The sequence below is a fragment of the Pholis gunnellus genome (assembly GCF_910591455.1).
Source record: "Pholis gunnellus genome assembly, chromosome: 8".
In the NCBI taxonomy this organism is placed as follows: domain Eukaryota; kingdom Metazoa; phylum Chordata; class Actinopteri; order Perciformes; family Pholidae; genus Pholis; species Pholis gunnellus.
Genome location: NC_136534.1, coordinates 11038123 through 11058063, shown reverse-complemented (window position 1 = coordinate 11058063; position 19941 = coordinate 11038123). Strand labels below are relative to the sequence as shown.

At 42.0% G+C, this 19941-nt stretch overlaps 1 protein-coding gene across 4 annotated transcripts in view; it reads right to left on the bottom strand.

Moving 5' to 3' along the window:
- LOC306699908 (protein MTSS 1-like) overlaps positions 1 to 19941 on the bottom strand; it is a 45492-nt gene continuing 25551 nt past the window's right edge. Inside the window, exons 4-17 of one of the 4 annotated variants that reach the window (XM_079164706.1) lie at positions 16226 to 16310; positions 14622 to 14713; positions 14264 to 14338; positions 13212 to 13223; positions 8863 to 9020; positions 8597 to 8704; positions 8333 to 8430; positions 6626 to 6890; positions 4901 to 5014; positions 4244 to 4504; positions 3800 to 4012; positions 3162 to 3321; positions 2801 to 3058; positions 1 to 2523 (exon numbers count right to left, since the gene is read on the bottom strand). In XM_079164706.1, coding sequence (XP_079020832.1) covers positions 1982 to 2523; positions 2801 to 3058; positions 3162 to 3321; positions 3800 to 4012; positions 4244 to 4504; positions 4901 to 5014; positions 6626 to 6890; positions 8333 to 8430; positions 8597 to 8704; positions 8863 to 9020; positions 13212 to 13223; positions 14264 to 14338; positions 14622 to 14713; positions 16226 to 16310 — 2441 coding nt within the window. In that variant the 3' untranslated portion in view covers positions 1 to 1981. The remainder of the gene's footprint in view (positions 2524 to 2800; positions 3059 to 3161; positions 3322 to 3799; positions 4013 to 4243; positions 4505 to 4900; positions 5015 to 6625; positions 6891 to 8332; positions 8431 to 8596; positions 8705 to 8862; positions 9021 to 13211; positions 13224 to 14263; positions 14339 to 14621; positions 14714 to 16225; positions 16311 to 19941) is intronic. The other 3 variants (XM_079164709.1, XM_079164708.1, XM_079164707.1) reach the window with 3 other exon arrangements.

Genomic DNA, 19941 nt, shown 5'->3' with positions numbered 1-19941 from the left:
CAGAGGAAACAACTCCATCACTCTGATAGTTTATATACGTATAAAAATAGCTTGAGGAAAAAAAAAGAAAGACTGAGCATTAGAAAATAAATTAAAAAAGTGAGTTCTTGGACTAACCTGCAAAGCTGAATAACATTTACAGTTTCACACATCTTGTAGTAGCCATGGTCTCACAGTGCTTGAACTGAAATGCAAATCAAAATACAGGCAATGACTCAGAGATACTAACTGGTTTCAGCCGATATAGTCTTACAACGCTGCAGTCATCATCTCCCAAACATCGTATTGTACCCATGGTGATGGACTTCTTAAGTTCCACAATGCACATCGATGTGATCGCCTAGTTTTTAGTGTAACAAAATCTACACGTATGTACGTGCCACCTTCCATGCTCCTGTAAAAAAATCATAACACTAGAATTGGAGTTGACGGATGCAAAAGTAAAAACCTAATTAATCAACAGGACAGGAGCATGCACGCCACATGCGTTCCAAAGCAGACAATGAGTTTGATACAACAGCAACCAGACAGAGCAATAAAACCGGTGTGGCGTTACCAATTACAGCTTTCTACTCACAACTTTAGGAACATTAAAAAAACCAAAAACAAAACTGATAAAATGTTTTACAATATATATACATTTGATTTAATGTTGAGTTTTGACATGGCACATCTGTACTTTGACATTTATTAGTAATGTTATGAGCAATCAATGTGCTATTGGTAGTAATATGGCTAATAAATGCTACAAAAAACAAGGGGCTAATATATATATATATATAAGGGCTAATATATAAACACGAACCACTGAGGAGTTCTACAAAGCTCAGCATGTAGATAATGCAGATTAAATGAGATTCATAGTGGAAAAAATGATGAAAATAAAATAAATTCTTGTCCAAAGGTAACGAGGCTTGATGATCATTATATGAAATGAATAACTATCCTGTTTAAAAATGTGAAACTTAATGATTGTGCCACTGTGGAGCAGAAGGAAATACACAGTAAGAAGCACCGACACGCTCCTTAGCAACAGAGACATGCAAAACTATTTACAAATCATGTAAATATTAAAACAGGACGTAACTCGTAGTGGCTGTTAATGTCACGGCATCAACCATGTGACGCTTTAGTCACACTGTAGTCTCTCCTCCCACTTTGACTTGGAAGTTCATTTTAGCATCTTGAGGAGCTCTCTGTATTGCCCACACCTCTGTCCGTGTCGGCTCTGTGGATATCTCAAGTATGAAGTATTTGAACAGTGAGTGGATGACAACACAGCACCTTCCTACAGCCATCGGGGCGTCCCGTCCTCCAGGAGATGTCAAATGGAGGCAGTTAGAATGAGTATTTGTCCCATGATGGTAAAGTGCTCCCAAAACAACGAGAGTTCGTTCATACTAAGTGTCCTTTTTACACTGAGAAGAGGCGGACGCATTGTGGTTGTCCAACCCTCCGCTTCAGGAAGAATACTGGATGCATGTGTGTAAAATATGTCTCTACTGTCGTCTTAAAGAAATGAACATACTGTGGTGTAATGCTACTCTGTCCTTCTCTTGTGATTTATTAACAAAAAAACATCCTCATGTCTGACACTGGCATTAGACAGCTGTGGGCTCGGATTTGCAAAAACATTTTGGTGCTTAGGCTAACGACCTTTATTCGACCTAATTTCTTAGGTCTTATCTTTGTACTTACCACAAGTGGGCCTGTGTTCCACTTTAGGTCAAAACCAGTATTTTAACAAACTTGGCTTTATATTATTTCTGCGGCATCATAGGTCAATTCAGAACCCGTGAAGCTGAGCATTAGCATATCTATGTATTTTCCATATTGAATCAAAGATGGCTTCTGCAGTGAGGGACTCTCACAGGTGAACATTTACAAAATGAGAAACGCTAGATGTCGAACAGGTGTAACACATTTCTCATACTAGCAAAAAAAAGCCTTTTGATTCTGTAATGTTTTTTGTGTCGCGTCATCATGGGATGCGTGGTGCGGAGCGGTCGTTGGTGAGGGTTCTCTTCAGTCTGACCCCATTGCGGATGGCCACCAGCATGTTCCCTTCCAACTCTTCTCCTGCCTCCTCCCCTCCTCCTTGCTGCCCTATCTCACTGTGTAGGCGCTGCTGGTTGTGCAGGGCTACAGTGGGAGGATTGGTTGTAGCCTGACCACTCCAGGACATCATAGGCAGTGTGCCAGCATCCTCCCTTCCTGCAAATGTTAGAGAATCTGGGCTTTCTTCTCCTCTTTCCCTTCCTCCCACCGCCTCTACACTCTTGCTCCCATTTACTGCTCCAGTCATATTGGGCACTGTAGGGATTTTTACTGGGACGACAGGCGTACGAATAGGAATGGGGCCCACAGCTGAGCCTGACCGGCGGGCGGAGGGTTTTGAAGAGGGGGTGCGTCGGATTGTGGCGACCCCAGGGGTCACAATGACAGGACCGTGGCCTGTAGAATACGAGCCACAGGCATTATAGGAGCTGGATCCAGAAAAGAATCCCTGACCTGGACATGTTCCTGCAATGATAGAACACAAATGAGAATTTAACAATTACAAAAATGCATTTAAATAATATTTAAGTGCATTTCAGTATATTATACAGCAGCCTTTATTTGTTAACAATAAGAAGAAGATAATGAAGGACATGAAGAGAGAAAACAACACCTGAACTATTCTAATGAAGTATTACATTTAGTAAATGTGTCTAAAAGGGAGTTATTGTCATAAACCAACACGACACCTTACAAACATACATCAACAAAGTGAAAATGGAAAGATTGTACACATCTGTACCTGTAGGGGTTGAATGATAAGCCCCGGTGTGGACAGGTGTGGGGGGATAGGGCCCTGCACAGTAGGCCCCCTGTCCATGGTAAGGAGTCTGTGTGCTGGGCAGGCCGGCTGTGGAGGCCGGCCGTTTGCTCTGGAACATGAGTCTGTAGGACTGACTGATGTCACTGTTTCTGGGGATGGTGGAAGACTTGTCAAAGTCAGAATGCTGCTGCTCAGGCTCCTGATCCCCGGCCATTGAGAAATAGTCATAGTCTGATACTAGAAAGAACAATAACAAGAGATGTTGACCAAGAACTGATACAAGATATTGTTTAGCATTTAACATTGCTAAACCATCGGATTCTTGATTCAAGAGTGTTACCTTGTGAAGGTATTGTGTCTTCAGAGCAGCAGGGTGTGTTGGTCTGCGTGCTGTAGCCACTGGAACACTGGATGGAGTCCCTACTGGACCTCTGGGTGTCCAGCTCCAGACCTCTGGATAACGCCAGAGCCAATTCCTCATGAGCCTCAATATCACCAGCCTGGAGCAAAGAGCAAATGAAAAAGAGTCTCACTGTTTGGATACAGCCAGGCGCAATTCATTAAAGTCATTAAAAGGGTACATTAAATGGTGGGAGACTCATGCTCTAAATCAATGCAATGACTGCAAAAACATCAGGCTGCTGGAAGTTGAATGTGAGGTCGGAAACTTAAGCAACACAGACAGCATTAAATGTAGACTGAACTATGTTAATGTGCTGCTCTCAGTATTGGCAGAATTAAGAGGTAACTGAAGCGCTGAACTATTGAGATATTTTAGTGGCACTTTGCCACCTGCTGCAGAAAAACACTAATGTTTTCAAGCACAAAGACACAATAGACTGTCTGAAATCATAAGGAGCTCCTTTCCATCCAACAACATAAACCAGCAAAATATTATAATAATAAATACCTGGCAGAAAGCGCGATTGGCTTAATGAAGGCAGGCTGTATTTGAATGAGACAGGGACTAAAACTGACCTTGAGCGGTGCAGCCAAAGTTCTGTTCTTCTCCTCCACTGATGACGATGTTTGTAGCGCAGCCAGAGCTGGCGCTGAGGCCAGGCCTGAGGAACGGCTGCTATCATTACTCGCACTACCATTACTGTCCACTACAGCTGGGGTCTCCTTGTCTTTCTTCCTCCTCAGTGTGTTGACCATGGGCTGGTCATAAGGGCCTGGCTTAGCCCAGTCCTGGAAAGAAAGACATGTCAGTGTTCATTGTATTTCACATTTCTCTGATGTGCAATTGATGAGCACCTAAAAACCTTTCTTACATACTGTATTTTCAGCTGCAGATTTAATCCAAAGTATAAAAGAAGAAGACTGATGAACAACAACAACAGTAAAATGAGCAAGGCTTGCATGTTGAACAAAAGGTGGATGGGAACAAGTCGAACATCAAGACTGAGGTGATGAACAAACCTTCCAGCTGGGGACTCGTGACGAAGGCACCATGGGGGAGCCCAACGGGCCGCTGTGAGGTTGGTCTGGCAGCAAGGCCGAGGCAGGACGTGACCATGAACGAGTGGGGCACGAGGAGGAGGAGGAGGTGGTGGTGGTGTAGGATGAGGAGGAAGGAGGGAAGAAGGGAAAGCCAGTGCCTGACCCTGACCCCAAACTCCCCCCGTTGGTATGCATGTAAGAGGAATTGGCCGGACTGTAGTGGTCAAAGCCATTGGACAACTGGATGTGTGTGCGTTGGTAGGAGGAGGGATGATAACAGAAATCGACCAAATAGAACAAACACAAAATGGGATAAATTATTGAAATGATAAATAAAAAAAGAACACACCACATAACTGAGGAGAAATCATACAAAAGGAACACAGAATAATAAGGAATCAATATTTATCAGAACAACACAGAACAAAAGGAAATGGTCTGAATGAAAACTGGAGAAACCGATGCACGGGCCGGGGAGTTCGGAGGCTCCTTTAACATTTCTGTGATAAAGTCGATTTCAATGTACAGCCGGGTTTGAAGTTTAGTGTGATGAAGCTGGGGGCGTGTAATGCTGGTACCACACAAGACATTCATGTGAAAGAGGAGTAAGGATTATGGTGGATGAGTGTGTTTCACCTTGTCAGTAGCGTGTTGTGGTGCACTAGCAGCAGCTAGAGGAGAGGGGGAGCTGCAGTCACTGTGGAGCTGCCCAGTTTCTGACACCTCAGAGGAACTGGAACTGGGACATGGCTGGGACAGCGAGAGCAGCAAGCAGGCAGAGGGATGAGACCAGAGGGGGGGGGAGAGGGGGTGAGACAGACAGTGGGGAAGAATTGCAAAGACAGACATGTCAGCAGGTAGACAGAGACAAGCAGAGATAAGCAGTTTGTTAGAGAGCAGAGGCAACTTTCCACAGTTCTCAGCAGTTAGTGAGGAGTACAGCCAAGTGACGACTGCAGAGGAGGGCGCACTGGGAGTCATACCAGAATTAATTGCATGGACATCAGCAGTGTTTCAGCTTTGTTATGGGAAGCACAGGCACAGTTCTTCTTCTTCAGGACATTGAAAGTATCAACATGTGGGACATCTATTAGCCCTGGTTATTTTATTACCGTTAAAGGCACAATGAGTAGGATTTGTCGGTTTGTGGTTTGTGGTTTGTAAACACGAACTTTAAAGTTGGCACCTTCTCCTCAACGAGGGTTACGCTGCTCGCCAGCGGGTGAAAGCCTCGTTCTGGGGTGAGCTTTGTCTGCTTGGCATTTCCCCCCCGTTAGATATGCGCTATTTTCAGAGCTGTCTGCCATTTTAACCTCCTGGATGCCTGATATTTTTTAGGAAAATCCTACTCATTGTGCCTTTCATTATATGCCTATAGGGAAATTATCTTTTGCATGCTGCCTTCCAGAAAAGGATAAGGAGTTCGGGCCAGTTTCAGAACTACCCCTCCATAGAAGTGGGTGTTGAAAATAGAGGGAAATTAAAGAGATCCACATTAAGTTTTTAGCCATGGCCCAGCCTTGGTTAAGGAGTAAGTCCATGTAAACCCAGTATGGTCAGGAGACTGCTCTCTTTCAAACATAAACTACTGTAACTGCACCAAGAGTGAGGCAACAACAGGGCTGATTCCTAGGACTGTACTGTAAAATGGGTCGGGTATGGACTTGCCAAACCACCTTCACTGCATCATAAAATCTTGGGAGACTAACTACACCAATGTGTTCTGGACGGGGGAACTCTGGTCGCTGGCATGCAAAAAAAAATGTCAGCTTGTGCAGCCGCTTCTCATGGTTGATCTCAAACCACAAACCCCAAGCAGATAATCCTCTGGACAACCACATTGATGATTATCTGAAACCGAGTGTCAGATGGTTGGATAAAACTGACAGAATGAGACCTGCTGATGGAGACGCACTCTTGGTGCCTTTAAAATATACTGTTGACACTGTAACATGTTATTTTACTGCGATACGTTTAATGAAAATACAACACACAGTATGCTCAAGCCAAACCACAGTCTGTCACAGCAGTCGGCTCTTTAATAGCAGGATGGGGCTGACCTGTTTTGCCCTGGGATAGAATGGAAGCAGACTAATTTCCTGGGCATTTATGCTATAATAATAGCAGTAAAATGACTTCACCATGATCGCATACACTTCCTGCTGCCAGCTAACAGCCTCTCATAGTGGCTAGGAAGATGTGTGAGAAAAGAGTGGATTGCTGGTTTGGGGTTCTCTCTCTGTCTCTTACTACAATGACTGGAAAATCATAGGGCACATTTGGTTTTATAGTCTCAACCACGTGAACGTACTTAAAAGGCAAAATGATGGGAAGTGTGGGTAGCCGAGGGGTTCTTCTTACCTTTGTTTCAGCTGCCATGGGCGAGGAGGATTTGGACGATGTGTATTGGTCGTGTGATGAAGAAATGAAGCCCGAGTCGTGGGAGGAGATGCTAGAGAGCCGGGCTGGGGCCTGCTGGGGTAGCGTGGAGCTACGGTACCGTTGGCGGGGGTGATGGTGGTGGAAGAGGTGGTGTGAGGAAGAGGAGGAAGAAGAGGAGGAAGGAGAATGAGAGTGAGAGCCACTGGATCCCCGGGAGTCACTACTGTTAACGCTGTTCAGACTACTGTGAAAGGGGAAGGAGTGATGGTTGAGGGGAGGACCAGAGAAGGAGAGGTTTTGGCGGTGACAGGCGGGGTGAAGAGAATCAAGTGCACCCAAAGACATGGATTGAAGAAGGAAGGTTGAATAAGAAAGATAAAAGAAATTAAGAAAAAAAGAGGGAATGGAGGCAGGGGGTTGGGGAGAGACAGGGTGGGAAACAATTAACACAGCACACCAAGATGCAGCAGGCAGTGACCGAGGCCAATCCAGTCAAAACAACAAACCAACATAAGAGGCGTGAAACCATAATGACAATAATTACAGGAAACCACAGGATTTCATGCCTTTGAGAACAATCGCACAGCGCACTCATGAAAAGCAAAAACAGCATAAACACTGGGTATAATTACTGTGTGACGCAACTATTTGAATATCTGAAGCGGATATAAAAATGGTGTATTGAAAAATGTGTATTATAGAAAAATACATACTATATGTACCAAATCATGTACAAACTAACAATGAGGGACAATTATAAATTGCAAAACATTAAAATCATAAAAGCTGCTGTGTCATGATGATTTGTGAATTCAAAAATCCCCCATCTAAGGATCAAGAAAAAAAAAGGCTTGTGGTGGACGGGAACTATTAAATAGATCCTCTGTAGCGGGTTCAACATGTTGTGAGAACATGGAAGGCCTTGAAACACTCCCATCATGACATAACAAGTAATCTAAGTTTCGACCCAATCACAGAAATCCCGCAACCCCAAAATTGACAAATGCAAAGCAATACACAACCGGGGCTTCACATTACATTTCTTTCTTTAGAGCAGAACAGTTCAGGAAAAAAAATCATCATTGGGAGACACACAAAGCAGGGAGGACAGACGGTAGCAGACGAGGTCTGAACAGCTACTAAACAAAAGTAGGCTTTTTGTCTATTCTTTTAAAGTTCTCCTTAGTTTTTTTATTTGTTTATCTGTGTATTTATTTGTTCTTTGACAAAGTAGGTCCACTTAAAGTGATTTCAGTGGAGTGACTAAATTAACAACTATCACTAACAAAGAGGAGATGAAGCAGAGATACAACAATAGGAGAAAGTTGCAAACTACTCCACATTGACCACTGGGGGGCAGACAGAGATCGGACAACACAAAAGGTCTTCTTCAAGGCCTTATTCCTGACTGTATTACACTGATGTAAGCTGTCCTCGTACCCTCTGAGAGGGTCTACAGGACAGATTTGCAGATTTGAGTAGATCCTATGTGTATACATGTCATGCTATCATATAATCTCCAACATGACCTAGTAATACATTGTATGCTGGTTCACCTCCTCAGTAAATTCATTTTCCATTCAACACCATTCTGGCACAAAACAACTCGTATGGGTAAAGTAGGTAAATGATGAATGATGATAATATTCACGGTTATGAGTCTTGTGATTGGCTGTAGGAGCCTACCTGCACATGCTGGACTTCCGGGACATAGTGGTGCTGGGGGATGAGGGTGGCGTTTGATAAGACCAACCATAGTCTGAGCCTTTAAGGTCCATGATCACCTGAGAGGGAGGGAAATGTTAGTCACTCGTCATACTTGTGAAGAGGAACAGCTCTAAACACAGCTATATTTAATCCCAGAAAGTTAACCAATGATAAGTCATACGGGACCAAAAGGGTACGCTTTGTTTAACCGAGGCCTGTTTCATCTCTGATATTTTTCCTCACCTGTTCACTAGCGGGGGGAAGCTTGTGTGGGTCAGAAGTCAGGGCTTTGAGGTCATCAGAGATCGCCTGGAGATGGGTGACCTCTCCCAACATAGAAATCTCCTCATCCTAACAGAAAGAGAGCAGAGTGGCAGAATGAGCTCTCATTCTAGGAAAAAAAAAGTCCTCTTGAAAGCAGCGGTTGTTTAAAAAAAAAAGGGTCTTTTTTGTTCTCTGAGTGCTTTCTGGAGGCCGAGTTCTCTCTCTCTCTGCCCCACTGTACTCACCACTACAGGCCGCAGCATGGCTACGAAACAGCAGAACCTCTGTCTGTCCTCTATAAGAGCCTTCCTCAGGGCCTGTTTCTCTGTCTCCTCCAGCAGAATGTATTTATCGCTGACATCCTGCATGGCACTGTCCAACTGGGGCTGGATATCACCACGACCTTGGAAACAAAATGGACACACGTTACAAAGAATATACACGTTACTCCGGGTATAGTGAAGTTACCAACTCACAAGAAACACCTGATTGGTCAATTTACTATTTCACAATGTTTAAAAAAATCAAGACACTGAGAAAAATAATAGCTTTATACTGTAACATGCATGAATGATCACAAGCGATATGATCATGTAGCAATGAAAGAACATTTGGTGTTTTTCATTTGCATCCCTTCTCTCTAGTGTTGGCTGAGACTGTTACTACTGTTGCTACTGCTCTACATGTTAATCTTTTCACTGTGGACGCTGCTATCTTCAGTGCTACTATTTGAATGTCAACACTACTTTTTGGCTATCACCTCCGCGTGAATGGCCACTCTTGTCACGGAGTGTTTTCCCGTCTCTTGTTATCTACTTTAGACTAATCTGTTGTTTGCCTTCAACTTCAATCCAGTACAGAACTTTTTTTATCTCTCCGTTACTCTTTGTCAAAGGGTTAAGAGAATCTGTCTGTGCTTTCACGAATGACAGGTGTGCAAGGTGCCTCCATGACCATCTGGTCCTTGTGCTGTCTGTGTGTGTGTTTAAATATGCGTATGTAAATCCAGGAAGTTCTTAGTCTACAGTCCCAAGGTGATTCTGTTGTTAAGCACTGTGTGCGTCTTTGTGCTGCGTGTCGTGTTTGTAGGCGTGTGTGTCTATGGTTGCGTGCATTTCCATCTGGGATTGCACGATTTTAAGAGCGGATAGCCCGAAGCAGAATCAAGCCCTCTTGAGTTCTCTAAGGAGGCAGGACGGCTGGCGACTGCCCAAGATTACATACGGGGGACCTCAAAGGCATTATCTAACCACTTGAACTACACTTACACACAAACAAACACACACACACACACACACACACACAGTCTTGACTTTGATACGTCAAGGTTAACCCTCAGTGAACAACTATGTGGCCCGGTCTGTCTGTCTGCTATTGGATCTGGGCAAAGATAACAAACTGGTGTCTTTTGTCGAAACTTGTCGTGCGGCTCTCTATAATGCAAATCCGTAGTACAGAAACGCTGATAGAGTTACACAGACAAATCACCTTCACTTTAAATGTAAAACACAAGCTGTGTGCTCTTTCCTCTCTGACGTGTCCGTGCAGTTTATACATTATGTATGATATACAGCATGTGGTAAGCTTTCCACAACTTTATCTCTCCATCAGTCCACTACACCACAATGAAAATGACAATTAACGTCGACTTCAAGCGCAGACGCAAACACTAAGTTGATGGAAACGCGCCCAATGGAAACATTTACTGTCATTATGCCCCCACTGGCACAACAGCTGACATTACTGAGAAGTGACTACGTGTCTGAATCACTTAAGTTGATATCGGATGAAGTATATCTCTGAACTATATACTGTGGCGGATTTAAGACAATGTTTGAACCCAAAGTGAGAAGAATGTGCAATTAAACTAGACTGTTTAGTTTTTCCATTCTTCTGAGTTTCCATATGGAGGGAATCCATTTGCCAAGTTAGTTTGGTGACTGCAACACTGAGAGGAATGTGAGTTATGTGTGTTTATGGCAGTTCCTCCTATATTACTCAGCTCTGGAGACCACGATGAAGTAGATGGGCCGTAGAAAGTCCAAATTGCAGTATATATTTTCAGTCTCATATAGATCCAACGACCACTTTTTAAAGCAGACAAGTATACAATTACGTTGTACAAGGTTTTGTGGGAGAACTGGTAGTATGACTGAGTCTGAGAAGGCTAGACAGGCCTCAGTCATTAGTCTGGTTTCCACTTCTGGACCCAACTCATTAGTATTCACTTCCCTCCAAGAAAAATGGGTCTTTTTCCTCCTGTTGCCAATAAGGAAATAATTTTCAAGCAGAGCTGACATTTCAAGTAATATTTTGATCACTAGCTATAAACAGCTGGTCAATCGGGTTTTGAAAGATAATACAGAGATGAACCTATCAAGTGCATCTATAAAGTAAAACTGCCAACAGGTACAACTACATTTCAACTCTTTATGGAACAATGCTCAATACCTGCCATGACGACAAAAGAAGCTTCTAGTGAATTAGGGCACTGTTGTAACGCTCCAATATATATATATATATATATATATATATATATATATATATGTTACGTGACATTGAAAAATATTCCTGTTACATCACAGCCCTGCTTCTATTAACTCTGTTTAAAATGAATAAAAAACATGTTAAAGCTTTAGGCCTTTAGGCCTAGCTTTTTGGGCCCCAAAGCCAGTGGTGCTGTGGTGTCTCCTTGGCATGCAGTAAAAGCAAAGATCTTACTGAATTCTGGTTTTCTCCCACTAGTTTAAGTCTTGGCCGACTGTATTCTCAGCATAACCACTGTGGGTTTGGAGGACGCTACTGTAAGCTGAGGCACTTTGTCTGAGACAGATGGAAGGCCAAATATTTTCTGTGTTGCTGTTTTGTTAGTGGTAGAGCTTGAGTAGTGTTTAACATTATCAAATCAGTCTCCCATTAGTTCCTCATGTACTCCTGTTGAAGGCTGACCGATCAAGACGCACACTATCACTTCACTCAATTCTAAATATGGTTGCGCATGGTACTAACTCATGTGGAAACTGACCATAAAAGTGTAAATATTGTAAACTACTTTCAACTAACCACACATAGACTGAGAAACATATTTAATATTCAACAACAAGCCATTGTCATTACTGTGCTTGAGGCACACATCAGTGTTGATGTAAAAGTCATTTTGGGGATGGAAGGGGTTGACACACGCGGCACACACAATGCAGACACATCCTGGCATGAGATGTCAACCGCTCTGCTCACCACAAGTTATTAGTGCTGAACTGAACACATTCCCGGTGTCAGTGCCATAACTGGTGCAACTATGTGAATGGCAAGCCCTTGATTGCTACTTCCTCTTTCTGTTCAACCACAGACAAACACAGAGGTTCCTTAAAGGTCAAAGATCAGCCGACTGCATTGAAAACAAATCAACCCGGAAAAATATTTCACAAGCGCCTCTAGTGCTCAATTATTAATGACTGGTGCCTGTGACAAGTAGTCTAGACTCAATTTTTGGATTCACGCCCTAAAGATGACTAAGCGATAATACACTGGAGATGTCTGTTAATTGAACTAACAGATGGTAATGCATTTTACCAGTCAATTTAGGTAAGACTCATCATTTTATTAGATAGACTTCGTAGGTTGGTGTGAACAGTTAGCTAATTTGCTCATCCACACAACAGCCAGCAGGTAGCAGAAGCTCTGAAATGTGTGGGAACGAAAAGGAGACTCCTTTGAAGTGATAAACAGACAAATCATGTGATTGTGCACATGTCCAGTAGATGAGTGGTCACAATGTTTCTGTTGATCATTTATTATTTATCAAAACGTTTTACGTTAAAAACAGTAAATCGAGCTGAAGTCTATTCTAATGTTTTTTCCAAATTCAACTTGCCATAAATTCAGGGACTACTAAGCAAAGATGAATTTGTTGGGGGCCCGCAGTCTGCACACATGTATGTGTGTGTGTGTGCACGGAAATGAGATTAGCTTCTTCAGCTTTCACATGATCAATGATTCCATTTCATTAGGTTGCAGTCACAGGCTGTTACTTAGCAAGGCCGGGGTCTTAGGTCAGAAAAACACCCGCACGAGACACATATCAACACATCACATATACACAAGCAGACAGATGGGCTGTTATTTCTTTTCTATCTCAACCGTCATGTGGGTAAGAGCAAAGTCTCAGTTATGAAGCGCACCTTGATTTGTTGTTCAACTTCCTTTTTAAGAACACTTCACAGGCACTCTAGGTGCTTAACAACATGGGCCTCTGACCCAGAACCACAGACAATGAATAATAGGAGCCATAAAAACAAACAAATGAGAGGAGGTAGACGAGGCAGCAGTGAAAAGGATGGGCCGTGGATTTCTTGACCCTGAAGTAAAAACCTACAGGGGACCTCAGCTTCACAAACCATACATCTATACATATGTGCCAATACGGAGTAGCAACGACTAACTGTAAACGATAGCTGTCGTATGAAATATTTAGCAGCATCCACACATATTAAAACTCAATATCTGGTTGCTTCTTCACAATGCAACCAATATGCTTTGTTATGCATTATAAAGTAAAAAGCGGACAGTGTGTCTATTCCACAAACTGACTTACCCAGATTATCAGCTGCAGTGCAGCATAAGGAGGAGGATGGCATCAGAACCACAGGGGACAGGCAGAGGAAAAAAAAGATCCAAGTCAACGGAGAGAGTGCCAGCACTTAACACTAATGCATCACCTAAAGGTGCAGTCTCATGCATCGAGATGCCAAAACAATGCACCAATATGTTTTTAAAGCAATACCAATATCAAGTCTTTCCCACCCAGTATCGGATGATACCGATAGATATAGAAATAAAAATAGTAGACACGTTTCCTAAATTTAAGACAAAAAGCAGAGGAGCATGACAACAATCCTAGAGCTAATTTTATGGTCTGTCTTGAGATTATGCCAACAGTATTTAATGATAATCAAAGTAATCTACTGCACAGGAATAAGAAGAACCATTGATCTTTTCTGCGTTTTTTAAGATACAGGTTTCCTGTACTTTTTGCTGTTGACTTTAGGAATGTGAGGCATCCCGTGAGTCATACCTAAATGATCAACATCTCAAACATACTGGAAGCATAATTCTCTAATTCCTTATTTGTGTATAGTATGTGTGTGAATGTACTGTATATGAGGAACTGGAGCCAAGAGAACTGCAGAAAGAAAAAGGCCCTTCCCTCTCTGAGTGCTTACCAAGTAAGGTAATGTTTAGCCTTCCTAGAGCTGCACAAGTCTGATCACTAACGTCTTCTATACACATCACTGCTGTCTAACGAAAACCTCTGAACTACAATTTGGGCATTTCCCCTTTTCCTATTTGAGCATACTATGCTATTGAAGAGTAATAGACTGTAGTTTCATTCTTTCTGAATAAGATGCAAACTAGTAGAGGATAACTAAAGGAACAAATTCTCTGACATACGAGCCTCGTCTCATTCTCAGGGCGTCAAATACCGACATCTTGTCACATCCCTCATCGTCTGATACCATCGGATAGTTTCAGATTGTTGAAACAAGATCTGTCTCCCTAATTATTAGATCACTTGCACTTAGCAGTGTTATTTTTGATAATTAAAATAAGCAAAAACAAAATATGCTTTTTTCTTTTTCTTTTTACCTTTCTTGGCTTTCTTCTGAAGTTTCAGTGTGTCCGAGGACTTCTTCTTAATTTCCTGCCGGGCTCTTTTATACTCTGGTTCAGATGGACATAGTGAAAAATTAAACTGTGTGAAAACTCAGTGTCAAGGTACAATTTCCCATACTCTTGTTATATAGTGTGGGACAGAAGAATGAACAAGAACGGTACGATAACCTTCATGTCAAACTATGTTTTAAGTCATAATAAAATGAAATAACATCATCATTGGGCCTTTTAAATTGCTGTAAATGTTGAACATGCATCCTCATGTGAAAGTCATTCCTGGATCAGCATGTTATGTCTTGTGCGTGTGTGTGGTTACATTTGTTTGTCCTACCTTTAGCATGGTCCTTGTCCAAAGTGTTGACTCCTCTTTTCCACTCCTCCATCTGGTCTTGTAGAGGGTTGATCAGACCCTCCAGGAAGGCCCTGTGAAAACACCAGGATACTTACTTCTGATCTGAGGTCAGCTTGACCAGTTAAACAATTCAAGACTAACCTTTTAAAATTCAAAATGTGTCCTAATTTAAATTCATCGAAAACATTAAGTGCTTGGGTTTACAGTTTTCATAAATGATGTGTATCCCAAATACATTTTATTGACCAATCAAAGAGCCTAACAACCTCTTTATAAGATGTAAAATAGTAAATGTGTCAGTATATCTGTCACCGGATTGTAAAGTAGCAAAGAGAACGCCAGACTCAAAAAACTCATTAGGTCTGGTTTACCTCTCGGTCTATACACTGTATGGTCCCGTCTGTCAATCATTAACAGGCAGAAAGAAAAGGGAGAAAAACAGACCCGAGAGGATATAATTATATAAAGTCTGCTGACGTCTGACTGTGTGTCACAGGAGGAAGTAAGAAGCTTGTGTAGTCACGTCTGTCAATCATTACCCAACTGTGTTTGTTGTGTATTTGAGATGTATTTGTGAGTGTGTTGAAGAGGCTGTGAGTGTGAGAGGTAGGCAGCTGCAGGCTTACTGCACGAAACTAAAATTAGACTTCTGCCTCTTGCAGACATTTCTCCAAAGTGTGCGTGTGTTAGTGGGTGGTGACCATGCACCCCCCCCCCATGTACAGCCCCTGCTATGGAGATCCTAGTGGAATCTTTACTGAAATGCCAACCGAAATTAGAGAGACCCTTGTGTAGTGTGAGTGAGGGAGAGAGCGAGATGTAGAGTGTGTGTGTGTGTGTGTGCGTGTGACTACACTGAAACATTACAGATGCTTGTGTTGCCAGACAAATCGTCTCTTGACCAGCATTCCACTACAAGGGGCATTCTCACCCACACACACACACACAATGTCAAGGCATGGAGGATGTGGTGAGATAGGAATTTGAATGCAGACCATTATATTGGAGTTACACTGTTCGGGGAACGGTTTAAGTAAAAGTAAAGTAACTGCTACTAATAAAGGAAACACTGCAAAATTAAATAACCACAACAGAGGGCTGGGCGATAAAAAGAAAATCCAATATCACAATATTTTTGACCAAATACCTCAATTTCATTGACCATTGGTGCTTTCACATGAATACTTACACAATGATGATTATTTGATAAATAATTATCAATAACGTGGAATCATCTGCTCAGTTCACAAAATTACATCACTTTACTTTAATGCTGTCTTGAAAAACTAAAAGACGACACTTATCCCATATTTTTAACGTGTGTAGAAGGTTCACCAGACATAATGAAGCTCCTGTTAATATTCCACTTTCAGCCACCGTGATGGAGCTTATTGACGCGGTAACACAAATGAAATCCCAGCTCTCACCAAAACCCTCTTACATCCCAGCCAATTCATCAACATTGCACAAGGGATGTATTATATCAGATCCTGTAGGTCGGTAAATGTCAGTGTTGTGCTGTGTAGCTGGGGAGAGAGGAATAAAGGGTAAAACAGCAACACAGTGTGTGTAATGTTGCTTACATGGAGAAGTGTTTGAGTTTAGTCTCTATGCTGCGATGTCTCATACACATCCTGGTCAATGCTGATCCAATGTCTTTGGTCCCGCCTGAAAGACATAAAAAATACAAGAAAAAATCATTTAATTTACATGAATTCCTTTAAGTGACACCGATTTCCATGAGAGTAAAAATAAACGGAGAGATCCAAATGTATCACATTAGCTTTAGACACAAAGTCTGTTTTGGGGATTAATTGTCAGAATTGAACCACCATCAAAAAGTTTGACATTTGCAACAAACAATTTATTTTAGGGCTGTAGCCAAATCATTTAGCAGAACCTTTAACTATATAAGTAACTGGAGAAAATGGTTTAGCACAGCGCTAAAATACAAACATTGGGATATTGAAATATAAATAATGATAAAATATACATTTTCTACAATGTGAAAAAGATGCAACTGAACTCCTGCTGCCTCTTGTAGATTGCTAAATATCTAAAAACTGAATGTAAAGCAGTTTGGTAATTATATTGAAGTACATTATGCAGAAGTCTAATGTTAATTCATCAACTTCATACTAGACAGAGAGCGACTTCGCTGCTGGAAAAAAAATGTCTTGCACTTATTGACTTATTGACCCCACTCTCTCCACTGTGGTAATCAGTGGGACACTGAGTTACCAACTGCACACACATGCAGGTCAAGAGAAGTGATGGGAAGTTGGAGCTGGAGCCTTGTACATGTGCTTGAGGCTGGTGTCAGTTTCCTTCACACAGGCTAACTAGCTGTGCACTGGAAGGCCTCAGGCTCTACAGCTAAGCAGGATCTGACGTTGATTGACAGAACTATTGTCTGGCTGCTCAGTATGACTAGTCTGTTTCTCTGTGGGGTTGAAGCACTACTGTGTGTGTGTGTCTGTGAGAGAGAGAGAGAGACATGGTGGGGGCACAGATATCTTGTATGAAACTGTGTAGAGTTCTTGCAACATTCTGTTCAGTGTATCAGAAGCAGAGTGATACTCTCTCAGTTTGTGTGTGCATGCTTTTGTGTATGCATGCTTTTGTGTGTGTGTGTGTGTGTGTGTGTGTGTGTATGTGTGTGTGTGTGTTAGAGACAGTTTGGTTGTGATGATCTGATGTGAAGTGTGAATTCCCTCCAACAGAGCAAGCCATTCTGCTGTCAGCGCAGTCCTTGCTGCATGCAGAGACACACACACAGAGCTGTCACTCACTCACACTCACATATACAACACACACAAAATTGTCTTTTACTTCGTCAGAATCTGGACAAAACAAATGTAAGAGGCTGCTGAATTGGCCTACAACCCTCATGGTGATTTGGATGGGACAAAAGAAAAAGAAAAAAAATCCCCTTAACAGGGAATTCTTTTAGAACAGGAGTAAAATATTAAATTGAAAAAAAACGTGATCATCTTGTTTGTGAAAAAAACAATATGCGCACCAGGACAATTGTATTACAGACTAATCTAATCTAACATCTAATATTGGTGTGAGATTTTTTTTAAGCTACCTTGTGTGAACAGTGCATCTTAGGCTGAGGGGGAAAGAGGGGAGCAAAGTTTAGAGCATATGTTCCGAATTAGTGCTGAAGGTCTAAATTCCACAGGCTCTTGTGTGAAGGAAAGTTTAGAGGATAAAGCATTTTCATGTGCGTTTGTCTGTCATATATTAGATATTTGGAGTCAAGTGTCGCCGAATTGGCACTATAAGACAAGTTTTGTGTTGAATCTCCTCTTCATGTCTGCCAGACTGAACCAAATTCATCAGGGTGAAAATAAAATAAATATCTCCCCGTGTCTCTACTCCAGAACTAAACCAGTGCAACAGCATCTGTAGTCTCCATCACTATGAGATTATGAACTGGTTTCCAATCAATCTGCATCTGTCCTGCTCTTCTAAAAGAGCAGAATTAGCTCAGTGTGCTTTTGACTGCTCAGTGAGAAGGAGGCCGAGACCAACTGTAACACAGACTTAGGTGAATCTAGATGGCAAATTACAACTTTCTCAACCATGTCACCGAGACATAATTTAACTCCGTCCCATTGAGCCCATTATGTCCTCAAACTTTTTCCTCTATCCATTCATTCATTCTCTCTTTTTTCACCCCACATGCTTGTTATTGCAGAGGGTGTGGCTACTACATGGCATAACAGACCTTTCTGTTATACAGCACCATAATGCTCATTCATTCCTGTGTTGACTTGTTTAGTCATCCTATCCGTCCATCCATCTGCCCATCTCACCCTTACTATGACTGCTTGTTATTCTAGAGGGTGTGGCGGAGAGAAGCCACAGTGCCACAAGGAGGCCACATGGCGGCCGAAGAAGGAGGATTTAGTGCTGGCAAACTTTTTTCATTAAGAAGTTACTGTAGAGTTGTAGCCCACACTGTCGAGAAAAGAGTTTGGTTTCAGGTGATTATTCATTTGTCCCACTCACACTCCTGGATTTGATATGAGGCGTATAAGAGAACCAACATGTGCTCTTGGCTATACGCACAGGTGTGCCGTTATGAGAGATGAAACTCTAGCTCACACTCAAGTTAGATTTGGTGAGATTATTGAAATAGCTCTATTTCCATTTGAATAGAGTTCCACTGAATAGCGCATTTCCTTTCAAGGGATCCTGTTTATAGACGTGGTGATGGCACAAAGACTCCTCCCATGCCATGAGCATAAACAGGCAGACATTTCAGGTAACAGCCTTGAAACTAAAACGGTTTACACAATAGCGACATGATAATCATGAGAAAAGTCATTTGTTGAACTTAAATCATTCAGCAATACCACATACTCCATGTGTGAAAGAGACTTGTGCATCTCACAGCAGGTAGCTAAGCTAGTCCATGTGGCCTCTGCCATGACTACCAGTCACTGTGGAAACAGTGCATGTATGATTGTGTATTGTGTGTCCACAGCACTGCAGCGTGTGGTCGGACTAAGTCAATATTTTTGTCAGCAACTTATGCCGGTATGAATTAGTGAAGTTGTTTTGTGCGTATGACAGAGAATTGTCCGATGTACATTTTTGGACTATCTTACATGTGATTTTGCATATTTTGCCACATTGTGATAGTGATATTGTGAAAACTATTATTCTTATTATGTTATTGATTTCAACTATTTCTATACAAGCTCACACATCACATGTGGTCAGAGGAAGTGTTGATGGTTTGGGTGCAATTTGCCCCGTTTGTGGAAAGATGTTCTGTTGCTTTCAGGATAAAGTGGCTGCTAACACACATTGTCTACTCTGTTTAGTGCCGACTGACCCCTGGATAGAAATAGCTCCATTGGCAGCTCCAGTTCTAGACACACACACACACACGAACGTGTGCATGTGTGTGTGTGTAGCATAGCTGGCTGTCAGTAGAAATCGCTGCTGTGTGACATGGTTGTTTCAGAGGCTTGTAATTATCCCTGAACCACCAACACTTAAATAGTAGAGAACAGACACATGCACTTATAGACTATAAGCTTGACTACATAAGCTACTACAAATGATTCTAAACAAATGTGAGCAAGAAGACAGCACTAGCAACTTTGTCAAAAAGAAAAGAAATGCAAATTTGGCCACAGAATATTTGGCTAACGTTTCAAAAACCACCAACCATCCCAGGCCTAGGAAATCAACAACGCTCCACAGTAGATAGAATATACGGGAGGTATAAAGTCAACAGATTGTCTCACAGCTGGTTATTCATTCTCTCTGCGTCAGG